The sequence below is a fragment of the Quercus robur genome, chromosome 3, assembly GCF_932294415.1.
Source record: "Quercus robur chromosome 3, dhQueRobu3.1, whole genome shotgun sequence".
In the NCBI taxonomy this organism is placed as follows: Eukaryota; Viridiplantae; Streptophyta; class Magnoliopsida; order Fagales; family Fagaceae; genus Quercus; species Quercus robur.
This window is the reverse complement of record NC_065536.1, coordinates 15,614,831-15,641,197: the sequence shown is the minus strand read 5'-3', so window position 1 is coordinate 15,641,197 and position 26,367 is coordinate 15,614,831. Positions and strand designations below refer to the sequence as shown.

Below are 26,367 nucleotides of genomic sequence, written 5' to 3'. Positions count from 1 at the left end.
GGTAAAGGATAATAATTTTCATCTATTATAAAAAAATAAAAAAATAAACTAAATTTCAGGGAATAAAAAGATGAATGTGAAGGGGAAAAAAATCCTAAATTTTAGGAGTTTTCTTTTTGAATTCAAAATGAAATTTATTATTTGACATTTATAACTCTATTTCTAAATGAAGTTATCATTCATTAATGAGGTTATTTTTGAATCATAATAAATTCCAGTTGAAAGAGTAAAATTCTCTTATATATAGTGTAGGTATGAATTAATTTGAATATAAATAAATAACAATACTAAATTTAAATACTTTTAATTCAAATAATAGTTTATCAAACAAATCATATGGGTAACAAACACGTTGAAACTATCTCTAACAAACTTCAAAATAAAAGTAAATTATTATTTATTTTCTGCTGGGAGAAAGTTAACATTTTAGCTTTATATGTAACAAAAACTGAAACCCAAGTTAAAATTATTATTTTTTGTTTTTGTTTTTGTTTTTGTTTTTGCGGATTAAACTCAAGTAATATATATATTTCTTTTTTTGGATTAATACATCTTAATTTTTACCTAGCTAAAATCTGTATTCACATAAAATTCATCGAATGTTCTTTCTTTATTAAACGTGCTTCCTGTTTTGCCGACACAGAGAGTTATTAGCAATATCTTTCTTATTGACTCCACTTTTACATGGTACTACTTTCAAAGGATAAAAAAAGCTAAAAGTTTATTGAACGATCTCTTTTTAATGAGTCAAACAATGAACACGTATGATCGGCATGACACATGACCCCCTAAAATTAAATGCTTACATAGAGATTACTCACAACCACACAATTTAAATAAGCAGAACAAGTAATTTCTAGAACATACATATCATGACTGATGACTCCTAAATACACCAACTAAATAAATACCAATTTATTCATTAAAATTTGTCAAGTAAGAATAGCACAATGGTGCATTTAGATGATATGATTTGAGAATTTAAATTTAGATAATTAAAATTCAAATATCTTGTTTGGATAGTTTAAAAAAGATCAAGGATTTGGATTTAATAAATCTACCAAGTATGCTTGAATTTGAAATACTTTCTAAAATTAATGAATTTGATATTAAGACATTTCAAATCTATTAATTTAAAATATAAATTTAAATCCAAATCCAAATTTAAATCCAAGTTTCCAAACCTAACCCAAATATTATTCCAAAACCATAATTTCTATCTCTCATTCATCCATCATGGGTACTAGTAGTTTATACAAAATGTATCATAACTTTCCAAAAACAAAAAGGAATGATAGCTTACCGATTTTGGAGGTGATAGTTTTCACTTTTGGACTTCAAAAGTATAATTTTTGAGTGGTTTTTTTTTTTTTTTTTTTTGAAACATTTTTGAGTGGTTTCAACAAAAAAAAGTATAATTTTTGAGAAGAAATACAAGGGAAAATAAGTAATTGTTAGTACACACATTGCTGCAGACCGGTACACAAATCATATTTTGAATTGAAATGTGTTTCAAAATCACAATTTCAGTTCAAAAAGTAAATTGTGTGTACTTTGTATGTAATAGTACGATATGTAATAAATACTACCCAAAAAAACTGATATACATAAAAAATCTACAATTAATTTTTTTTAGTGGAGATCTACTATCCCACAAAACGATTTATAGACCCATTTATTTAACAAAAATTAACCTTTTTTTTGTTGTTGCTAAAAGTAACATTTTGTAACAATTTTAGAAAAGTACCTTTTAGGATTAAAAAAAAAAGTTTTGAAAAGCAATTACTCAATGATGTTGCTCACCACGTTGTGAGTTTGTAAACAAATCGGCATACATGGCAATCTTCTCTCTCTATCACGTTTTATATGGTTTCTCCCAATCTTATAATATTAATTAATTATGAAGGTCATATTCAATGTGATGTTAATTTACTAACAAATTTAATAAAATTATTATAACATAAAAAGTGACAAAAAAAAAAGTCATTAATTATGTGTCGTGGCAGATCGATTGCTTAAAAGCTAAAAAATTATACTAATTTTGTAATAAAAAAAATATTAAGCTATCAATAATTAATAAAAAAGTGTGACGTTGTTTAATATTCATCATTAATATAAGTAATAACTATAATAATAAAGTTAGACTTTTCTTATTGAGAAATGTCTTGTCCATAACACATTTATAACAAATCAGAAATGATAAGCTGTTATCAGTTGTTATTGGTATAGCAAAAAAATAATTTCAGTAATAAGTTTAAATTAGAATTAATATCAACAAATTAGTATAATATTTCTTATTCAATTATCAGAAATTTTACTAATTAAACTAATTTTCGATAATTTACTGTAAAAATATTGTGGATGTAGCATTTATTTTAATTTTTTTGGGCTAAAGGTGTAAACTTTTAAAAATTTTTTCTCAAAAAAAAAGAAACCAGAACCGACCCACATGAATCCGGGTTGATCCATTGGATGGAGTTTCGGTTAAAACGGCCGGTACAACTAACACCACTAGGAGTGGCTCTACCATCCGTCAGGCACAAAGACTTCGCTATCACTTCTTTTCTTCCCCCCTCCCAAAATTAAAAAAAAGTCTTTCTTCAAGTCACAGTGTTTTAGTTCAGACCACCAAACTCTCTTTTAAATAAATAAAAAAAATAAAAAAATAAAATTAATATTTTACTGAGTTTAGAAGTCCGAGGGCCTGTACATAAAAATTGGAATTATCGATCCCAACAACAAAGCTTAAATAAAAAGCCGCATTTTTCCCACTCAATATTCCCATTCCCTTTTTGCCTATCCGTTTCCTCCTCATTTCCATTTCCACTTCCTCCCTCTCTTTTTCAGATTCTGAAAACGCTGTCGTTCTCTTCCACTGGTTCTTTTTTTTTTCATCTCCTAACGATCAAAATCTTCATCTGACTCCTAAAACGCCGTCGTTTCTCTCTCTCCCCAGCGAGGTTAGCCTTCACTGTCTCCATCTCTCTGTTTCCAAACGCTGTCGTTTTCTTAGACTTTTTTTCTTTCTTCCCTTTACTCGTTTCTCTAACAATCGAAATTCTTAAAACGCCATACTTTTTTTTTTATTCTTCTCTCTCAAGTTTCATTTTCAAACCGGTCTCTGTGATTCTAAACGCCGTCGTTTTTTTTATGACTGGCTTTTCCGGCGATTCTTTAAACGGCGTCGTTTCTCTCTGAGGTTTTGTTGTTAAAAGGCTAAAACCGGTAAGGTATTATAATAAGCCTGTTTCAGAGTCTCACTCTCTGGTTCTAAACGCGGTCGTTTTTTTTGGTGTTTTTTTTTTTTTTTTTTTTTTGTTGAACGATCTGAGTGGAAAAACGAGTTTGAAATCGGGTTCACTTGAATGCTTGGACTGAATTTCAGGGTGAAAAAAAAAAAAACGTTTCGGATTTCCGACTCGTTTTTATTTTATTTTATTTTATTTTTGGTTTTCGGACTTGTCCGAGTAAGAAACTGAAACAGAGTCCGAGTTTTGACTCGTTTCGTTTGACTATTCATCTCTTTTTCCTCGTTACTTTTCTCGTTTGATACGGTGTCGTCTAGCTCAACTCGTTGTTGTGCTTTTATTGTTTTGAACGATCAGCGAGTAGAAACTGAGTTAGAGTCTAAATTGATTAAAGTAAATCGAGTCAGAATTTGGCGTATGTACTATGTGTTTGGTTGCTGAGAAAACAAAGGAAAATGGCACCGAATCATGTACTATCTGCAATTACTGACTCTCTTTTTTTTTTTTTTCTTAACCTTCTCTCTTGGCGGAAAAAATTCGATTTTATTTTTGGCAATATTCTTTTTCCTTTACCTTCTCATTTATTTATTTGTGCACAAATTCGATTTTATTCTATTCGATTTATTCATTGTTTTCTCAAAATTCACAGAAAAATAATTGCACAAATTCAATTTTAATTTTTCCCATTTCCATTTATTTATTTATCTTTTCACTTTCCCTCTATATTATATGTTTGTGTGGAGTTAATTTTTATTTTTTATATTTTCTGAAGAATTGGAAATGTGGGGTTTGTTTTGTAAAGTGTTTGGCTATGTAGGAAAAGAGAAGATTCGGCATTGGCGGCGAGCTTTTGGATACTGAGATTATTAAATTTTGAATTTGGAGCTGTTACTGAGGAGGAGAAATGAGTACTCAACTTTTGGATATTCAACCCAAGGAACTCAAATTTATATGTAAGTCAATCATTACCATATGACCCACTTTTAATTATCAACCTGTAAATTTTTTTTTTTTTTTTTTTCCTTCTTGTTTTAATAATGTGGGCTATATCTACCATCATTATTGTTAGAATTTCTTCACACTCTGTTTGATCATTGTGAATTGGCAAACATATGGATTTTTTAATAAATTTTAATGGAAACAAACACAGCTTATTTAAATCGTCGAAATAGCAAATAACTAGTAGAAGACACATAAGAATTTTTCTGCCAATTTTGATTAAAAAAAAGAAGAAAATAACACGAGGATTCCAATGTTCTATATTTTAAAATATATGGAAGTAGTATCTGAAACCAATGAATTTGATAATAGAATAAATTAGTAGGCCTGGGGGTCTTGGCTTAGGTGATTATGGGATGGGGCGCGTTCATTCAATTGGGTCCATATATTAACTGGAAAACAGGGGAAAAAAAAACACTTTGCAGATTAATAGATAGTATCCTAATGATTTTATATTGGGAATGACTTTGGTGGCCTTCAAGTCAGGTGTATTAGATATGTAAATGTAATGTGTTCTTTTCCTAGCATTACTCGTTTGTATGTATTTGTTGCATGCATCTACTTCTGAAATGCGAGGTTTTGTGGACTAACATGTTTGAATTACTGTGTTTTCCATAGTTGAATTGAAGAAGCATAGCTCATGTTCAGTTCGACTTGCCAATAACACCCACCACCATGTTGCTTTTAAGGTGTGTTTCACTTCTATTTATGTTTTTCTGTTCCCAGCTTTCTAGAGTTTTAGTATAAAATTCCTTGTAGAGGATGGAATGCTTAATAGCTAGATAATTTTGGCAGGTAAAAACTACATCTCCTAAGAAGTACTGTGTGCGACCAAATGTAGGCGTTATTTCTCCGAAATCAACTTGCGAGTTTACAGGTATGTCCTTCCCATATCTCAGTGAGTACATTGTAAGCTTGCAGTTGTGCCTGTGATGTTTAGTAGAATGAAGTATGAAGCTGTAAGTGGCCAGATTCAATAGACAATGATTATTATCAATAGTTTCTCCAATATATATATAGTTTTGCCAGGACCACTTTATAAATGGAAATTGCTATTATTTTACACCAGATAAAATTCGAAGACAAAAATAAGTTTAACCATTTGCCACATGGAGTAAGGGGGAAAAAATGAAAAATAGCGTTATTATAGGCTGCTGCATTTATTTTATTTTATTTTATTTCTTGTGGAGTGGGTTGAGGGGGGGGGGGGGGAGTGGGATTCAGTTTTTACTTGTTCACAAGTATAAGATTTCTAAATTATATATAGAATTTGTGCAAATTTCACTTGATAAATCTAGTAAGTTAAAATAATATGAAATGATTACAGTCATCAAGTATTTTTGGTTGATTACATTTTTATTTTATTTTAAAATATATGCATAAATACTTCATTTGATTAATTTTGCCTACATGATATTTTGGTTCATGTCAATTTTAGAAGTTGAAGATGAACCTAGAATAACTAGGAAAATGAATCCACCATTTAAGTCTTTGCTCTTTTGGTGAATATTTATGTACTTCAAGAAATTAGAATTCTTCTTTTTTAGTGATAAGCAATATATATGACAATGATAAACAATATATCTGACTATTAAATGGGATGAATTAAGTTTATTACACATAGTTCAAATATTTTACCTTGCTGTTTAGGCTTTATATCATGTTCTTGTTATATTAATGTTGAAGCAACATCGGTTGACACATGTACTCCTCTTTCAAAACTAGGTTTTGGTGGTATTCAATGTTCTTTCATTACTAAGACATTTTCTCCTGTATGAGAAGCAGTAATTTCATTGCAATTGATTGTCCTTGACAGCCCAAATGAATCAAGCTAGGTTTTGAGTTTGCCAAACTCTTGTTCGAACCTCTGCAGACAAGTCTTGCACGACTTTTACTAGATATGGTCGGCTCTATGGCAAACTGTATTGGACTGGGTTCAGGATTAGAAAACTTCTTGAACACTCTTTTTTTTTTCTTCAAATAGTGCTACAGACTGTTTGTTCCCTTGCCTCAGACTATATCTTTGAACTAGAAAATGGTCCTGGTGAGATTGTGGTAGACCATAGATCTTTCAATAGGATTGGGGTAGATATTCCTTTTTATGTTTTTTCTTTTTATGTTTTTCTTTCATTTATTTTCCAATCAGTTATGGCAACTTGTACAATTTAAGGTGAAGGTTCCCAATATTGTTCTAGTGTTATATAATGAGTTTCATTTTGGCAATCTTAACTTGTTTGTTATATGATAAGATTAATTGTTTAAAAGAATTGGTCCATCTCATGTAACCAGTTTATTGAATATCCATGGATCTTGTCAACCATCAAAACTAGATGCCTTTAATATTACCAATGCTCACTAGAATAAAGTTTGAACAAATAATTAGAACTAGAACCTGGACTTACTGACCTGGGCTGCTGGCTATCATTGGCCATGAGCCTATCACGAGCCTCCAACTGAATCATGGTCTGGACTTGTGGTATCTTGAAAGTTTGGCTTATTAGCCATTTAGCCTATCTACACACATGACCTTGAAGAACTTAGTTGGGTTGGGAACAGGCTAAATGACATTGCACTCTTTAACCATTTTCAGTTGAAATTAGAAAAAGTGTGCAAACTGCAACAATAGAAGAGTTGTGTGTGCTCAACAGGCTTGTTAATGGTTTTGTCGAAGTAGGAACAAGCATTATGGTGGTGCAATGAATTTATAAGGTCAGTGAACATGACACAAAAGGACTGTTAAACCCAAATTGCCCGAGACTTGTTGTTGACTATGGTGTTCTTTTGGTTTGTCTGCAATTGATGGGGTTGATGCTGAGAATCTTGGTGATCAAATCTCGGGCTCAATAAGTCTAAGGGTGGTTGCTTCTTTTTAATCGGTGGGTCTTGGAATGTAGATCAGTTGGGATTAACGATGGTGAGGTCAAGACTTTAGATGGTTGCTAGGTTTTATTTATTTATTTTGTTTTTGGGTTCTGTTTTTGGCGCTTGCAGTTGAGACCAAGGGTTGGATTGTTTGGGATATGGCAAAGGTGACTAGGTGTGGGTTGTCGGCTGTGTGGGTAGTTTGGGTATTTTTTTTGGGGGAGGGGGGATATGAATACACTAGGTTTGGGTTGTTGTGGGAGGTTTTTTGGCTAGGAGAAGGAAAGCGAATGCCCTATCTTGGTTGTGTGCGCAGTGGAGGTTTCACAGATGATGGGGTTGAATGATGGTTGGATTTTCTAGTTATTTAAATTTTGGTGATGGTTGCATTTTATGGTTATTTCAATTTTGGTTGTGACCCACGGCGATGTTTGAAAATCATAGATCGATTTTTCATGCAGCACTTACATCAAAAGAAAATTTACAATAAATAAACAAAGAAAGAAACAATAAAAACCTAGGAATTAGCACTTAGGGTTGTTTGGAGTTAGCACAAAAAAAGATAGAAAATCTAGGAGTCAGCACCTACTGTTGGTTGGAGTTAGAACTAGACAATTGAAAAAATTCTAAAAGTTTTTTTTTTTTTTTTTTTTTTTGCTTGATAAATAGGGGGGAGGGGGGCTGTGGGGGTCAAACCCCCATGCCCAAGCACCACAAGATGTTTTTGAACCACTAGGGTATCCATGGAACCCCAATTTATTACTTAATCAAAATTGTCTCCATAGGAGTACATTAGCAAACCTAAAAATAGACTATTAGATCTAATCCCTAATTCTACTTGACTTAGGAAAGCTAATTATTGAATTATAAAAATAGCCTTGACTCTAGGAAATTAATTAAAATTATTAATAGCCTAATTAATTATTGAGACCTAAAATAAAATTGATTTGACTAGTAAAAATACAATTGACTCTTAAAATTAAATATAACTAAATTAATATTGAGAATTGAGAAGCTTAATGGACAGTGCATGTTGTAAAAAGAAGATTGGTGTAACCACTTCAAATAGTTGGAATTATGCTTCCTGCAGTAATGGATTCAATTGCCTTGAGTCTGGCAACAAAAGATCCCTGTATAACTGGGTGAAAGAGGGAGAGCAGACATGTGTAAGGAGTATCAGTACACTGTGGCACAGTATATTTAAAACATGATGATGAGGTGGCATTGTTTTATTTAAAATATAAAAAAAGTGGGGGGGGGGGGGGGAGAGAGAGAGAGAGAGAGAGATGTATCAAATATGTAGGGACAAAAACTGAAACATTGTTACTAAATTCAATGGTTAGTATTATAATTAAAGAAACAAGTGGTGCTTTAGGGAGAGGGAGACAACATGTGTAAGGAGTATCAACACACTGTGGCATAACATTTTTAAAACATGATGATAAGGTGGCAGCGTTTTACTTAAAATAAATGAGTGGAATATACTAATCACTACGTTTACTAAAATTCAAAAGAGAAGTTGACTCCTGATGGTGATTTAGTGACAAGTGTCATAAGTGTCATATAAAATTAAGGATGGAACTCCACGTGTTACAAGCATCCATTGATAACTGTCAAGATCTCAAGTAAAATAGAGGCTTACATCCCAAGCAAGAAGACATCTTAAACTGATTCCTCTTATTATTTTGCTTGTAATCCACTAGTTTAGGGGTGTTTTTTTGCTAGTCCTATCAAGGTGTTAATGCAAGTAAGTAGCTTTGTAAGTTTAAGTTTTATTAATTAGATCTCTAGCTATTATGTTAGTGCACTCTTTACTTTTTTGCATAGATAATAGGATTGTTAGTTTGAGTTTCATTGTTTCGTAACTTCGATAACTTTTTTTCTCTTAACCACAGTTAGGATATTGATATTCTCTCCATTGATTTAGTTGTTATTTGGTATTCATATTGATAATTGATGTAGAGCAATTAACGTAGTTACCGTTGGTATTAAAGAACCACCTTTGATAAGGAAATATTTTCTCTTCATTGAGGCAAAATGGACCGACCCATACACTTTTTAGAAACAAAGTCAAATCATAAAATCAATGGCTTGACAAAGGCCATCAACACAGCCCTGCAATCAAAACGATGCTTAAATTATAATAAGCACAAACAATGGTTTTGAGCCTGGCAAGGGAAGATTTGTCTCAGCTGAATTTGTTGCTCTTTGGTAGTTTTTTAATTTATTTATTTTTTTATCTTTCCATCTGTAAATTCATATTGCACAGTCATGCACACAAATAAACATAGTCAGGGACACATGCACAGATTTTTGTGGTTTTGGGGGAAGAAATTTGGTTGCTCCTTACTTTGATATGGATTTCATCAGGAAATTTTTAAATAAAAAACCATTGATATGTCACGAGGTCATAGTGGGATTAAAATTTTTTGCTGATAGTTGAAAATTTTGGTCTAGATATGATCTTTCACTTGGTTTTGCTCTTCAATTTTTGGTATTCTATTTCCTTATGTTGTTATTTTATCTATCTTTATTGCCTTATGTGTCCATGTAGTTACAATGCAAGCTCAACGGACAGCTCCGCCTGATATGGTGTGCAAAGACAAGTTTTTGATCCAAAGCACTATTGTTCCTGCTGGAACAATTGATGAGGACATTACACCTAGCATGGTATGTTTTTGTAGTTTTGTTGTTCTTGATTCTATATTTTGGCTTCTCATAGATTGTTTTGGCAGTTTGCCAAGGATGGCAGCAAGTACATTGAAGAGAACAAGTTGAGAGTGACCCTCATTAGCCCGCCCAGTTCACCAGAACTGTCACCAATTAGTGGACTACGGAAACAGGGGCTAGCTCATGAAGTTTCAAAATTGAAAAAAAGTCAAGAATTGGGTAGAGTGGAAACGCAGCCAACGGTTAGAGAAACTCTTCTTAGTTAACAATGTTGGGTTTAACTAATTCTCTCCCTCATAATTTTTGAATACTTCAATAAGTTGCCTTTGTTTTTCATTTGATTTCACCATGTCTTGGGTCAACATCCTACCCTCATTTTTGAGTTTAGTAGGGAAGAATTATCCTGGTATATGTTATCACTAATATGTTGATTGAGTTTCAAGTAGATCAAGCATATTAAATGGTAAACTAGAATTGCTTGTAGAATATCATACGGTAGTTCTTATTTTATTGGTTCAGGTTGCTAAGGATACAGATGAGTCCAAATTGTTTAACGAAAAGGTGCTGAATCTAGCTGAGGATATGGAGTTGAAAACAGTGAAGGATACAGAACTGAAGCCAGCAAAGGATGCAGAACTGAAGCCAGCAGAGGATGCAGTACTGAAGCCAGTAAAGCATGCAGAACTTAAGCCAGTAGAGGATTCAGTTCTGAAGCCAGTAAAGGATGCAGAACTTAAGCTAGCAAAGAACACTGAACTGAAGCATGCAAAGAATACAGAATTGGAGCCAGCAAATAATGCAGAAATGGAACCAGCAAAGGATGCTGAGCTGAACCTATCAAAGGATGCAGAATTGGAGCCCGAAAAGGATGCAGAATTGGAGCCAGAAAATGATGCAAAATTGGAGCCAGCAGAGGATGTGGAGTTGAAATCAGCAAAGAATGTTGACAAGTTAAATTTAGTTAAAGATATCGAGGAGATGAAGACAAAACTAAATGGTCTTGAATCAAAGCTAAAGGAGGTCAGCCTTTCTAGAATCTTTGAAAAAATTTATGGTATAATTACAGTGTGACTAATCAGGGCAATAACAAATAAATGGAATAGAATAGTGTTGCCATTCTTGTTTGCCTCCAGTTTGCACTCTGAAATTCAATTATTGTACTCTGTTGTGACCATATCAAGAGTTTGGTTACTGAAATCCATCTCTTATCCACTTACCTTCTTTCAATATAATATGGTTTCATTACAACAAATCTCTATTTTATTTTGCCTTCTATAGTTCTAGTATCATATCAAATCAACTAAAATTTAGAAATCAATTGTAAAAAAAAAAAAAAAAAAAAAAAAAAAAAGGTTGATGCATATCCATTCATTAATTCTCGCAGTTGTAGTGCTATATGACCTCTGAAAATAAATTCCCTGGTCCCATTTTCATTCACTATCTCAATGACTATTTAGGATTTGTTTCCTATAATCTTATGCATCCACAGGGTCTATTGTTGCCATTTCTTCTCAATTTAGAGTTTTGGTTGAAATTTTATGATGAAGTCCCTATTGAAAATGAAAATTTTCTTCAGTAATTCTTCTCTGTCCTTATTGGCTCAGTCCCTTATTGTATGTTCTACCCACAGTATCATCTAATATTTGGTTCTTTTAAACTTCTTTGGGATGGGGATAATTGTGTGATATTTGCCCCCTGATTATATCAGATTTGTTACAATTATCCCCCTGATGGGGATAATTGTGTGTTATTTGCCTCCTAATCATATCAGATTCTTTACAATTATGCGTTAGGAATTGATTAGTTATAGTAGTCCTCGCATATGGAATCCATATGTATTTCTTTTGTTTTATACGGTATTTGTTTTATAAAATTTATAATGAATCTGTTTAGTACAAGGATGGAATCTTGTTCTATAGCACTCAAGTCTTTGGATTTCCTTTGCAGGCTGAAGTTACCATTTCAAAGCTAACAGAGGAGAAGAGTTCAAGCATTCAAGATATAAGAGTCTTCCAGGAGAAACTTGTAAGTTGTTACTTCTTGAACATATTCTTTTCTTAGTGTTTCTTTTGGTATGCTTAAAGTCAGTGAGTTCTGCCATAAGCCTTGCAATGCATTTTTTTCCCTATCCTAGTGCAAAGGAATTTATCGACTGTAAATCTTATCTGGTCACTATCTGTTTATTAAAAACATCTAGTCCTGCGCTCCTATATGTAGCATACCAACCTCATTTTCCCCAACTGCTTTTTGCATCGATTGATTCCTCCTTTGCTTTTATTTCTTATTTGTGGCATTGACATTTTCTTTTACCTTTCTTGCTTTGCAGGCAGAGTTGAGCAAAAGAGGAGTGAGAAGAGTTCAAGTCGGATTTCCTCTTCTATTTGTTTGTATGGTGGCCATTGTCAGTGTTGAGCTTGGATACCTTTTACACCGTTGAACACCTTACAAAGCATTAACACTTAATGATTAATTCCTAGCTAGTTACAGATAGAGGTATAAGAATCTCTCTCCCCTCATTATAAATGTGCAGAGGTATTTTATAGTCAGTATGTTCTTTCTGGCCAATTTCCTTGGAATGGAATATAAGTGTGCTGTGAGTATACCGGATTTTTTTTTTTATAAGAGAGAAGTGGGAAGGGAGGGGATGTGTGTAAATGAGCTCCGTATACATATGCTGATGAAGTACATGATTTCCATATGCTCTTGATTTAACCAAAATATGGAAAATTGGAAACTTGTTTGGTATCATTATTAACTGCTGTCTGTGTCAATTAGATGAAATAACCCCAAGTAACGAAGAAAATAAATAAAATCACGCAAGATAGAAGAACAGACCAAATTCCTTAGACTAACCCACGCTTGCATGGGAATTCAGGAGAACCCTGATATATGTTCATTGTCTGAGTTAAAAAAGGGACTCCTTTTGTTGAGGTCATTTGATAGCACACCAAGCTCATTGAAGAACTAATTTTCATAGTGGGCTGGACCAAAAAAGGTGCCTTGCACCTTGTCAAACAAAACTGAAAGAAATTTTCTGATAATAAGCTGAAGGATGACTGATGGGTGTGTGGTTTTAGTGTCGTATAACGTTAGCAAGTGGATACTCAATGTACCGTGTTTCAGCCATAAACATAAGTGGATAGCATGCCAATTTCGCTTCTTTTTTTTTTTTTTTTTTTTTTTTCCTTTGCTGTAAAGTGTTTTCCGAAAATATTTTCGGAATTTTCCTGTGTTTAATTTGTAAAATTTGGTCAAGCTTGAAAAAGTTTTCGTTAACCGTAAAATTTAGTGAAACATTAAATAAAAAATTTTAAAAATAAATAAATAAAAAAGCTTGATATACTATTTTACAAAAAGGCATCGTGTCTCTAACACCCTCATTTGGTGCTTTGTGTTTGAAAAATTTTATGTCATACAAAATACTTGAAAATATTTTGATTGAAAACATTTCACTGCGAAATAACGGAGCGTGGTGTGCTTGATACTAATTTGAGAGCACAGCCAAGCCCACCCTTAATCATGCGCCTCATGGAAACGCAAGGTGGCTTTGAAAAGGATTAGGAGGTGAAATAGTTGTTAAGCCTACGATGATCTAGGCAATGTCACTTGAACTTCAAATTTATATGGTTTTCAGATTTCAAGTCATGTAAGTCATAAGTTTATTATAAATAGGGTTGCAAATGAATTGGGTATTAAAAAATCATAATTTTTCATTTAATTTTAGGCAAAAATACTATTTTGGTTTTTATATTTTTGGGTTATAGTCAATTTAGTCTCTACATTTTGGTAACAGTCAATTTGGTCCATGTTATTTTTAAATTGCAACCAATTTGGATTGTTCATTTAATTTTAGGCAAAAATATCATTTTTGTTCTTACATTTTTGGGTTACAACTAATTTAGTCCCTACATTTTGGTAACAGTTAATTTAATCCATATTATTTTTAAATTGCAATCAACTTGATCCACACCATTAACTTATTAATAGAAAATATATATGTGGCAAACAATTTGCGTTGTTGGTACACGCGTAGTTATAATAATATAAAATTAAAATAATTAAACATTAAAAAAAAGCCACTTAAGCTTACAAAGGAGTTAGATTACATATTCAAATTTGATTAATTTTAGTTAGGCCCTTTTATAGTGGTACTTTGGGTTAAGTAATGTGTTTGAGCTTCTGAGAGAGTGTAATTAAAGTGTGTGTGTGTGTGTGTGTTTAGCAATTAGTTTGTTTCTAAAAATTAAAAAAAAAAAAAAAAAAACCTTAATCTTTTGTCATTCACAAATTTACACACCAACAAAAGCTTTTTATCCATTCACAAATTTATACTAATAATTAGTAAATAAAATTTTTTTTTATATTATATAATTTGAGCTATTTTGATAAAATGATTTTTGTTTATTGAACTTTTTCCAATCGCTAGTTGTCTTTATTTTGTTTTGTTTTGAGAAACTAATCACTAGTTGTTTGAAAGATGATAAGTGACGATAAGTTAGGTCTAATGGTTTTTCTCCACTAACCTTTAATTATATTTATTAATATTGAATCATTAAAAATTACTATTTATATTATCAATCAATTATAAATATTAATTTAATATTTTAGGATTTTATTTACAAACTAGTATAATTCAATATTATTTTTATATCAGTATATTTTTATGTATGTATACATATAATTTGATATGTATATATTTATATATATTTGTTGATACCCATTTTTGACAAAATGACCCAATGGTAGAAGAAGTCCAATAATACGAAAAAAGGTGGAAAAAGAAAGCAGTAAAGTAAAAACTATTGGGCTAGAATGGTAGGAATGATGGTCCATAAGCCCACAAAATAATAAAGTAGTCCCAAAGAATGCAAACGGACCAAGGAAGCCCCAAAAAATGAAGTAGTAAGTCCATGGGAATTGTAAGAAATGGAAAGAAGGCAAAAAAGGGCCAAAAGAGCCCAAAGAAATGAATTAGTAAATGGGATTGGTTTGAAGGCCAATAAACCCAAAGGTAGAGGATGTGGTAATTGGGCCAGGAAAGCCTAAAAGATTTAGCAAAAGTTTATGGGAATGTACGAAGTAGGAAAGAATAAAATGGGCCAAGGATGCTCAAAGAATGAAACGGGCCAATGACACCCAAGGAATGAAATGGGATGGGGAAGCTCGAGATGTTGTATGAACTAGCCTAGCGGGAATGCTAGGCGGTAAAGACCAAAGAGAGGAATAATATGTGAAACTGGCATAGCAGACACTTCAGCCCATAAGCCTAGAAGTAATATTAAAGTAAACAAGGGTAAATGATATCATAGCAGGAACAATGTAGTGGCGTGGCAAGAGCACCAGCTAGCCCACGGACAAAGAATGAAAAGAGACATGGACTGAATCAAAGAAAAGAAAGCCCACACCCAAGCAATGCTCAGCCCGAAGAAGAAATGAGATGCAGAGAATGAAGACCCAATAACCCATTCACGTTGCAAGAGTTAAACAAGCACTAGAGTCAGACAAACCTGTAGGCAATGGCAAACGCATGAGCACCAGAAAAGCAATGGACTCATATGGAAGTGGAGCATGCACACAAGGCTTAGGCACTACCTACTTGTACTCAGCCAATACAGAGGAGGTTGGCCACGGGTCAGAGGTAAGAGAGGGTGTGGTTTGGCGGTGGGGAGAAGGGGGAGCTTATTTTGGGGTTCTCTCTTAAGTTCTTTTGGGGGAAATATTTTGCTGGGATGACATCTCACCCAAAAGAGGTAAATATGAGCTGAAATCACTAGGTGCATGCTACAGAGGTTGGTAAGGAAGAAGCCCAGCCTTTATCCAGATGAGAGTGTCAAGGAAAGTAAAAAACAAAACAAAACAAAACCACTTTTGTCTAGGAATGAGATGTGGCATGGCCAACATAGTGTAGTGTTGGTGGCTAGGTAGTCGGCAGAGCAGTGGGCAATCCTGGAAGGACACCCACAACAGGCCAAAAGTAGTTAAGGGGTAAAAATGGTAAATATTGTCACAGCAAGTAATATAAAAAGGTCATAGACATGTACAATGAACAAAAGAGGAACACGGAGAGAATAAAAAACAACAATGGAAAAAGAAACAAAACAAGGAAAACAAGAAAACCGAGAGTAAGGAAAAAAAATATGAGTGATAGGAGTAAAAACATGCACCAATAGACTGCCCACTTCTCTCCCTCTCAATAGTCCACTCTCTAACGAGTCAAGAATCTGAGATCAAGCCACTTAGGTCCATTTTCCAAAGTGAGTAACTTCTATAGCAGGATTTCTCTTTGAGGTTACCCATATTGGAGATTGGTTCTCCTTTTTGGACTTGAATCTGCTGAAGATTCAAGCCCATTCCTTTAGTAGACTAATCTTCCTTTCTTTTGCCATGGTTGATTAAAGACTAACGTGATTTTTTGCTATTAATCTATTTCTGCTGTAATCATGTTGTCATACTTTTCCTTTGAGGAACTGTTTAAGTATTATTGTTATCAGTAGAAAATATTTTAGTTTAAGTGTTTTAGTTATTCTGCTGTATTATGTTTTTCCTACTATAACATTTTATAACAGTATTTCCTATCGTGAGCACGTGACACGCTTAAGGTTCCTGCCAAGGCTCTAAGTTGCACACAAGTTGGCCTAAGGTGTGTTTTAGTTAGGTCAGTTCTGACTTTCCTACCCAAAATCATAGGGCAGTAATACAGCAGAAACAATTCAGCCCAAGACACAAAAAGGCCCACCACAATATTTAAGTCTAATTTTTTGTTTGCAAATATATTGTTATACTTGAGCTTGATTGACTCATATTACAGTTGAGTATAAATTTACACATCCAGCATCACATTCAGAGTCAAAGTGTATTAAACTTATGAAACAAAAAGATTTAAAAAAAAAAATACACATTTTATAATAAAAAATATAAAACATATATAAACGTTTTTCTGTTTTATGCTTATACAAAATACCTCAATTAAACTAAACTTTAATACTGTTATCAACACTAAACATCAATCAACGTAGAGGAATGACGAGCCAACGTAGACAAGAGCATGTGAAATGCCTCAAAAGAAGATAAAGTCAAGTGTTGATTGAACAATGGCACAAGTGGTCAAAAGTTAGAATAATGCGAGCAAAAATTATTGCACCAAGGCCCCCGGGCATTATCAATAGGCTTTTTAAACACAATATTCTAATCTAAGAGAGTAAATTTACAAAATTGGTTTTTAATAGACTCTTTATATTTGAAAATTTTTTTGCTCATGAACAGTAATTCATTAAGTTTGATGGACTGTTGTTTATTCTTCAAATATTTTTTCTATTATAATAATAAGGTATTAAATAAAAAAATGTTGGAAGATGTGTAGTTATTAAAAAAAATAAATAATTAATGAAGAAATAATATTTAAATGAGATAGAGAATCTGTTGGAAAGTGTATTTAAAAAAGTGGATAGTTAAAATGTAAAAATCACTGTTTATTCTTCAAACAGTATAAAAATTTGTTTAATCTACTGGAAATACTTTAATGCATAACTGAAAATTATTCAAGCATGAAGGTGATGTCGGGTTAGTTTTTTTTTTTTTTGGCTGTCTTGGCTACATGATTGAGTTTGGGTTTGAACTTAATAGATTAAGGTCAAGATTGGATCAAACTAAAACTACCTGGATTAATTATAATGAGTCCCTAGTACTTCTAAGCTTAGATCAACCTATGAGTTTTCTCTTAAACAATAAACATTAAGATAAATTAATCGATTAAACAATTACATAAAATGGATAAAAAAGATCAAAATATAATTCCAAGTAGTGGCATCCAGGAGGAGCCTGTCCAAGGAGCAAATTCTTGGAAGATGAGATGAGATGACAGGAGATGCTGCAGAAAGTGCCCCATGCACAGTAAGTGTACTATCAACAGACTATATGGAATCGGCGATAGACAATTGTCTGTGAAGTACCTGAAAAGGGAAGAGTAGTGTAAATTGGATATTTTTTTGGTAAGAAGGAAATTCATTAAAGAAAACTACAAAAGAGCGGCAGGTTCAGGGATAACGCTGTTACAAAACATTCCATCTTTGTCAAATCTTATTACTTATAAGCTCAATCAGACCCACAGGCGGGCTTGATACAAAATAAAACCACTAGCTTGCATGGCACCTGTTCTAGCTAAAAAATCAGCACAATAATTTGCTTCACGGTAGCAATGTCCGGTAGTGTAAATTGTTGATTGATATAAAAGTGGTCAGAATTTGTAATAATTGAAGAGAAATTACGACTTAGGATGTGTTTGGATACCGTTTATTTTACTAAAATTGAAAAATTATTATTGAAAGTATTGTAAATAAAGGTAAAAATTAGTTGAAATAGTACAGTGGAGTCCATAAATAGTACAAAAAAATGCAATGAAGTTCATAAATAGTAGCAAAAATAAGCTGAATAGTGAAATAATTTTCATTTTTCATCCTAACCTAAACGCGTACTTAACCATTAGGGTTGAATTATAGGATCTAGTTTGTATGGTAGAAATGTCATTATCATGTATTTTATTTTATTTTTTCATAAATATATATTTTCAAAATTCGAATACTTCAATTTTTCATATTTGTATATCACATATAATATCATGTATTATATGATACATGAATAGTCTACGACTTATAAAAGTTGTAAGTATATAAGTATATTTCTTACAAATTTGGAATAAATTCAATTAATGACTTCTTCTGCAATCACTTATGCAATAGAATTTTTTACTAAAGAGAGTATACTGTGTAGTATAATTTGCCTCATTATCTCTTAAAAGATATCATAGCTTTTTAGGTGTGCCTTTATATTAAAACCATTTTTATTCTCCCTTATGTGTGTTTGTTTCTAAAAATAGTTTCTTAACCAATGCTCTTAAGGCATTGATTAACATTTCTCTTAATAATATTTACAATCAAATTGGCCACACTTACAAGTTTTTTTTTTACAATCTAAAACCATTAACATTTCTCTTAGTTTTGGTATCTTGAACCCTATAGAGAAAATCTGCTAATAATAGAAGGATATAGATGAAACAATCAAACGAACAATTTAAGAGAGAGAGTAATGATAGGAATACATAAAAATCCATAACTTTATACTACAACTTGTCATCTGGCGAGTTATGAGTGTGAAAGTATGTCCTCACATGGCCCATCATCACATTTCCACCACTTATAAATTGTCACGTTACAAATTGTAGTACAAAATTATGCATATTTATGTATCATTAACATTACTCAAAAGGAAAAATCCCTTCTTACTTGGTTTCCTAGATATCGGAGTGTTCTTACTTTTATCCCAGTATAAAACAGTGCTCATTATTATAACTTAGGCATTTCATCCAAAAAGTGATAAGACTTAAAAGCATAATTCAAAGAAGTCTGATATAGATGCTCTTCATGTCTATGTCATTGTCATACCAGAAGTTTTTGAATGAGAGAAACTTCGCTAAATCAATACTAGTAAATCTTTCTACAAAAGGCATTAAACGCAACTTATTCCTAGTAACAGAGAAGTGAGAACATTCTAATGCAAGCTCATGTCATGAGCAGCTGGGGATGAACGCAACTTGACCTGCCATGAGGGATATGTAGCAAGCATTAATCAACAGTAGGATATGAATAGTCACCATCTTAAAGGTTTCTTGCATTGGCAACTAAATGTAAATTCATAGCAACAAAATTTTGAAAACAAAAAGTAATACGTTGGTTTAATGTAAACTGTATAATTCTTATGGTCAGGTGGGTATTTGGTTAGAGCAGTTACTGAGCTCATAGCTCGGGTTAACAATGTCTAACTTGCACATGGAATGTTCCTGATTTTTTTTTCCTGTTACATTAGCAATAGGTCATCATGGTGAAGAACGGGGCTTTTTAAAGCAAATAAGATCAAGCAGGGTAACTGCTATTGCACAAAAACTAATCCGAGTCTGAACACAAGCTAATCTACACAAATTTCCTTTCCACACTTGAAACCAAACAGTGAAAATCTCTTCCTCTCCCTTCCTTTCTTTTCCCTTCCGCCAATCCAAACATATTGTAAAAAGATTATACCTTGAAGTCAAGATTCAACACAGTTTAGTATACACGTAACACGCCCCAAAACTACAAAACTAGTGCTTTGAAGTCAAATTTCGTGACTTCAAAATACGAGTTCTGTAGTTTTAAGGGTGTGTGTGCAAAATTAAAATTGTGTGGATTAGTTTGGGTGTAATAAACATCAATCAACGTAGAGGCATGACGAGCCAACGCAGACAAGTGCATGTGAAATGCCTCAAAAGAAGATAAAGTCAAGTGTTGATTGAACAATGGCACAAGTGGTAAAAAATTAGAATAATGCAAGCAAAAATTATTGCACTGAGGCCCCCCCTAACGCAAGGCTGAAAATTATTCAAGCGTGTCGGGTTATTTTTTTTTTTTTTTTTTTTTGTCTGTCTTGGCTACATGATTGAGTTTGGGTTTGAACTTAATAGATTAAGGTCAAGATTGGATCAAACTAAAACTACCTGGATTAATTAAAAGGCGTCACTAGAACTTTTAAGCTTAGATCAACCCATGAATTTTTCGCTCTTAAACATTAAGATAAATTAATCGATTAAACAATTACATAAAATGGATAAAAAAGATCAAAATATAATTCCAAATAGGGGCATCCAGGAGGAGTCTGTCCAGGGAGTAAATTCTTAGAAGATGAGATGAGATGACAAGAGATGCTGCAGAAAGTGCCCCATGAACAGTAAGTGTACTATTAACAAACTATACCCGTTTGGATTCAACTTAATCATGCGTCTACGTTTTGCAACAACGTTTTTAGTTTAGTTTAGTTTAGGTTTTTTTTTTTTTTTTTTTGCGCGTAAACAATGATTTTACTGTACAGGGGAAAAAATACTGTTCATACACTGTTCATATACTGTTCATGCACGCACTGCTCATGGGTTCCACGACACTATTCATACATTTAAAAATTATTTTGCTACAGTGTTTTCAGTTTTCATTTTCAACAACAATAAGTTTAATCCAAACAGACCCTATATGGAATCGGTGATAGACAATTGTCTGTGAAGTACCTGAAAAGGGATTAGTAGTGTAAATTTTTTTTTTTTTTTTTTTTTTTTTTTGAGAATGAAATACTTCCTTAATATTAAACCAAAGAGGCTAAATCAGCCTGAACTACATTAAGGATATCTGGTGGTACATTATCCATCTAGACATTTTGATTGGGCAAGTTAATTGCCCTTCTAGCCAAAGCGTGGGCGACACCATTTCCTTGTCTACGGATATGAGAAAAGAGAATACAGGAAAAATAAGAAGCCAACAGTTTAACATCATGTAATATATGACCGTGTAGCGCAAGGGATGGATCTGTGCTAGACAGATCCTTATACACGATGTCAGAGTCTCCTTCCAAAACTGCAGCGATGATGCCAAGTTCCACTGCAAAAACGGCAGCTCTCCTTGTTGCCAATGCTTCGACTTGAATAATGGTCGCTGGTAATGGTATCTGCTCTGATAGTGAGGCAATGACTACACCATCCGAATTGCGGCAGACAACTCCCAGTTCGACGCGACCTTCCTTTGAGAAGATTACGCCGTCATAATTGATCTTCACCACGTCAACATTTGGTGGTCTCCAACGAACATGGTTACAGTGTACCAGCTTTTGGGTGAGTGATCTAGTACCCTTGAATTCAGCGTTCCTCCCCTCTGACAGTTTGAGTATTTGGTCCATTAGGCATGCAGCTTCCTTGAGGCGGACTTGATTTCGACGATTCCAAATTGCCCATCCCGTAAAGGCCAGCAGCTCAACATCTTTTTTTCCTGATATGGCAAAGTTGAATATGTCCTTCATCGATTGTCCTTCCAAAGCAGAGAGCCAATTCCACCGTGGATCAGACCGCCACATTACCTGCACATTAGGACAAAAGAAAATAGAGTGTAAGCCATCCTCAATCCGCACCTTACAATTATCACAGAGGGCATCTTGGGCGATTTTCCTGCGGTACAAGTTTTCTTTAGTTGGAAGAGCTTCCTTGCACGCTCGCCAGACAAAGTTTTTCACTTTGTTAGGAACTTCAAAGCCCCAAATCTTTTTCCAAAACAATGAATCATCTGCTGAAGCTTGGATCGTTGTACTGCCTTCATACAAGAAACGATACCCCGACTTCACAGTATATTGGCCAGTTGGGGTGAAAGGCCAAATGAGCTTATCTCTTTGGCTAAAGGAACACAGTGGGATACTCTTGATGACGGCTGCTTCTGCTGGTTCGAATACATGCTCAATTACATCAGTACGCCAACCTCTAGTAGACTCATTAATCAAAGCTGCCACTGATGAGTTCACCTGCCCTTGGATCTGAGGGGATGTGACTTTGGCCATGCCTTTCAAGGGAAGCCAATTATCTCTCCAGATTCTAATTTGCTGTCCATCACCCATTCTCCATAGTGCCCCCTTTTGGATGACATCGTGGCCCTTAAGAATACTCCTCCATGCATATGAAGCCGAGACTGAATCCTTAGCTTCAAGGATGGTTCCTGAGGGGAAAAAACGAGCCTTGAAGACCCTAAAAAAAAGGGAGTTATCATCGTGAAGGAGTCTCCAAGCTAGTTTGGCGAGCATGGCCTCATTAAACAAAGTGAGGTCCTTAAACCCCATTCCCCCTTCTTCTTTATGATGACACAGATCATCCCATCTCACCCAATGGATTTTTCGTCTCTCCCCTCTTTGACCCCACCAAAACTTTCTAACCATTACCTCAATCTCATGGCACAAGATAGTTGGGAGTTTGAAACAACTCATCGTGTACGTGGGAATAGCTTGAATCACTGATTTAATTAAAACTTCTCGACTCGCTTGTGACAATAGCTTCCCTTCCAAACCTTGCAGTCTCTTCCAAACCCTTTGTTTTATTTTGCCAAAGCTAGCTTTTTTATTTCTTCCCACCATGGCTGGTAAACCCAAATAATCTTCATACTGTTTCAACTCCGACACCCCAAGTTCCTCCATAATCTGAGTCTGATGGTCTAAGGCCGTGGATTTGCTAAAGAAAAGGGTCGTCTTATCTCTATTCAATCTTTGCCCCGAAACCCGCTCATATGCAGCAAGGATCTCCATAACCTTTCGACATTCTTGTATAGTAGCCCTACAAAATAGAAGGCTATCATCAGCGAAGAATAAATGAGTCAACTTTGGTCCATTACGACAAATAGATACACCTTTGATATCCCCATTGCATGCCGCTCTTTGAATCATTCTATGAAGACCCTCGGAGCACACCATAAAAGTAGTCAAAATTTGTAATAATTGAAGAGAAATTAGAGGGGGTTTTTTTAGTTTATTTTAAATAACGGTTTTTAATGTTTAAATAAAATTATACGTATTTTCACATATTTTTTCACCCACTCGTATTTTTAAAAATATAAATAATGTTACTAGAATAACATTATCAAACGGATCCTAAGAATCAGAGCGTTAGAATTGGTGGTGCTAAAAAGTTATATTGCTATTTTTAACATCACCAAATACAAAAGTAAGGCTCCAATATTGGTAGACCTATAGTCAAAATTTTTGGCTTTTTTGTTATAGTGCACAGCTATCTTTGACTGTGCACTATAGCTCAAAGGCATAAAAATAAATAAAAACATTTTTTTATTTCTGTGTTTACACTACTTTAATTATTTTTCTAATTTTTTTCTTTTTATCTTTATTGTAGTTGATATATTATTTTATTGTATTATTTATATTATTTTATTATGTTGCAAGCTAAAATTAAACCACTGATGTTAGATGTTTTGTAAAATGAGAAAGTAAAATAAATAAAATAGTTTTTTGTAGTACCAAATAGCTAAAATTATAACTTCACTGCTCTTAGCAATTAGTTGGGTTGAATTATAGGACCCAGTTTGTATGGTAGAAATGTCATTATCATATATTTTATTTTATTTTTTCATAAATATAATTTTCAAAATACGAATACTTAAATTTTTCATATTTGTATATCACATATAATATCATTTAATATATGATACATGAATAGTCTACGACTTATAAAAGTTGTAAATATATAAGTATATTTCTTACAAATTTGGAATAAATTCAATTAATGATTTATTTTGCAATCACTTATGCAATAGAATTCTTTACTTAAGAGAGTATATTGTGTGTAGTACAATTTGTCTCGCTATCTTTTAAAAGATATCATAGTTTTTTAGGTGTGTCTTTATGTTAAAACCATTTTCATTCTCCCTTGTGTGTGTTTGTTTCTAAAAATAGTTTCTTAATGAATGCTCTTAAGGCATTGATTAACATTTCTCTTAATAATATTTACAATCATACTGGCCACACTTACAAGTTTTATTTTAGTTTTGGTCTCTTGAACCCTATTGAGAAAATCTAATAATAATAGAAGGAAATAGATGAAACAATCAAACGAACAATTAAAGAGAAATAGTAATGATAGGGATACATAAAAATTCATAACTCTGTACTACAACTCGCCATGTGGCAAGTTATGAGTGTGAAGGTGTGTTCCCTCATGGCCCACCATCACATTTCCACCACTTACAACTTACCATGTGGCGAATTGTAGAACAAAATTGTGCATTTTTATGTGTCATTAACATTACTCATGTAAAGTTATGATTTTCAACTATATTGTGTTGGCTTTAATTCCATGTCAAATTTGATTGTAATTTCTTTAATCATTTTCCTTGTATGTGATGTGGGTTTAATTGTAAGGAATGAGTGTGAGAGATTGGTGAATAATCAAGCTTCAAAAGTTGAACAAGTGAATTTCGCGACAGTTTCGCGAGAAGCAACCCGCGAAATGAGCCATGTGTAGAGCATATGACTGGAAGATGAAGAGTCGTGCCAAACTGGAGTTTTTACAACTGTCTCACGGTTAAGGCCAACCCATAAAGGACCCGCAAAACTTTCTGTTTGGCAAAAAGTTGTGTTTTGCTTTACCAAATCTTTACCCACACTATATATATCTTCATTACCCACAAATTGTAAGGAGTGCTTTTCAGGGAGAAAACCCTAGACAATACACTTGAGAGTTAGAGATTGTTATACCAACAATCATCTACACATTTCGTTGTGGTTTTTCCTCAACTCCTACCTCTATATCTCTATATCTTTGAGACGTTGCTAGCCCAAATAGTTAACACACCCATATTGAGTGTAAAGTGAGATTTTGGTGCTGCTGGGAAGCATTAGAAGATGTCATTCATTGGCGGATGCAATCAGGCTGAATTGTGGGATCCAGAAAGTTAGAAAAGATAAGGCTATGAGAAGTCAGTTGGTAGCAGGAGCTTGGAGGGCTTAAGTATATGGGGTAGACAAGGATTGGAGGGTCTTTTGTTATTCGTGTACTCTAACTTTATTCTCTAGTGGATCAATTTCAAATTGGAAGGTCATGGAGAGGTTTTTGCTTAGTTTTTCAGTTTCCTCTTCGATAACACGTCTTGGTGTTATCTTGTGTTTGCATCTCTCTTCCCTACTCTTTAAGCTTTCATTTTATTGTTCATAATGGATGAATTTGGCTCAGGGTAGAGTTATTGGTTCATTGCGCTTATTCCAAACTCAGTCTAAGCTAGAGTAAAAGCAATTTAGCTGTAATTTTTAATTGGGGGTCTGAACAAGCTCTTATGTTTTAGCACAAATCCGAGCTTTCAACTCAAAAGGGAAAATCCAAAAACAAAAAAAAAAATATATATATATATATATATATATATATTAAAGGGAAAGAAGACAAACATAATGATCCCAAAAAAAATGTTGATATATTTTTTACTTGTTGGACAAGATTCCTAATCTCTAAAAATTTATACCGGCACAAAATAAAGTTACATGCTTATGGATTAGACTATTCACACTAATACAGTCAATACAAATCTTACCATATAGACACATGTATACATATGATCATCCCAACTACACAACAATGTAAAACAACATGTAACAACCATGCGCAACAAGATATCTCAACTAATAGTTGATATATCACAAAAACAACTTGCAACTATTTAGATAAAATAATTTAAAAATTACCATACAAAATGAGAGGATGATCTAGAATATTACAAAAATTGTCAAGTAGAAGCTGAGACTAGGCTGTAATTTATGTGGTAAACATGTTTACGAGTAAATTTATACTCAACTGAGAGATGAATCAAGTTCATAGTTGGTTCTTCTCAAAAAAAAAAAAAAAAAAAAAGAAGAAGTTCATAGTTGGTTATCCTTATAATGCACAACAAATTAAAGTTTAGATATGAAATTTGATAATTATAGTAATTATAAATTATTCATAGATATTTATTATGAATATGTTTGTATATGAAATTAAATATTTTATTATTTAAATAAAATATATATAATGTACCAAAATTCTAATGAAAGTTTAAATACAAAGTGATGATGCTGAAAAATTGTCAGTAAGCTGCATAGTTCTCATGTGCTTTAGACAAAATCTGCACAACAAAGAAGAAAGAGAAACCCTATAGAGAGTATTGGTGTGGTACCGGCCAAATACCCTTCGAATGTCAAATCAGAAAGTGTTTACAACTCTAGAGTG

General features: G+C 33.2%; 1 protein-coding gene across 7 annotated transcripts; it reads left to right on the top strand.

Annotated features, from left to right (window-relative positions):
* Positions 1-2,743: 2,743 nt before the first annotated feature.
* Positions 2,744-12,530, top strand: LOC126717247 (vesicle-associated protein 1-2-like). 7 transcript variants are annotated; one of them, XM_050418765.1, is made up of 9 exons: positions 2,744-2,960; positions 4,066-4,201; positions 4,866-4,936; positions 5,043-5,124; positions 9,664-9,779; positions 9,845-10,021; positions 10,299-10,799; positions 11,727-11,804; positions 12,106-12,530. In XM_050418765.1, exons 2-9 carry the CDS (start codon positions 4,153-4,155, stop codon positions 12,214-12,216), a joined length of 1,185 nt encoding a protein of 394 aa, XP_050274722.1. In that variant the 5' UTR covers positions 2,744-2,960; positions 4,066-4,152; the 3' UTR covers positions 12,217-12,530. The 7 variants fall into 7 exon arrangements, with proteins under 7 accessions (XP_050274722.1, XP_050274718.1, XP_050274725.1 ...); XM_050418761.1 differs by having other exon boundaries at positions 4,051-4,201; XM_050418768.1 differs by lacking the exon at positions 2,744-2,960 and adding an exon at positions 2,995-3,225.
* Positions 12,531-26,367: the final 13,837 nt, after the last annotated feature.

Coding starts and splice junctions, on each gene's coding strand:
- LOC126717247 (XM_050418765.1), top strand. CDS start 4,153: ATGAGTACTCAACTTTTGGATATTCAACCCAAGGAACTCAAATTTATA. Junction 4,937..5,042: donor ACCACCATGTTGCTTTTAAG/GTGTGTTTCACT, acceptor TAATTTTGGCAG/GTAAAAACTACATCTCCTAA. Junction 5,125..9,663: donor ATCAACTTGCGAGTTTACAG/GTATGTCCTTCC, acceptor GTGTCCATGTAG/TTACAATGCAAGCTCAACGG.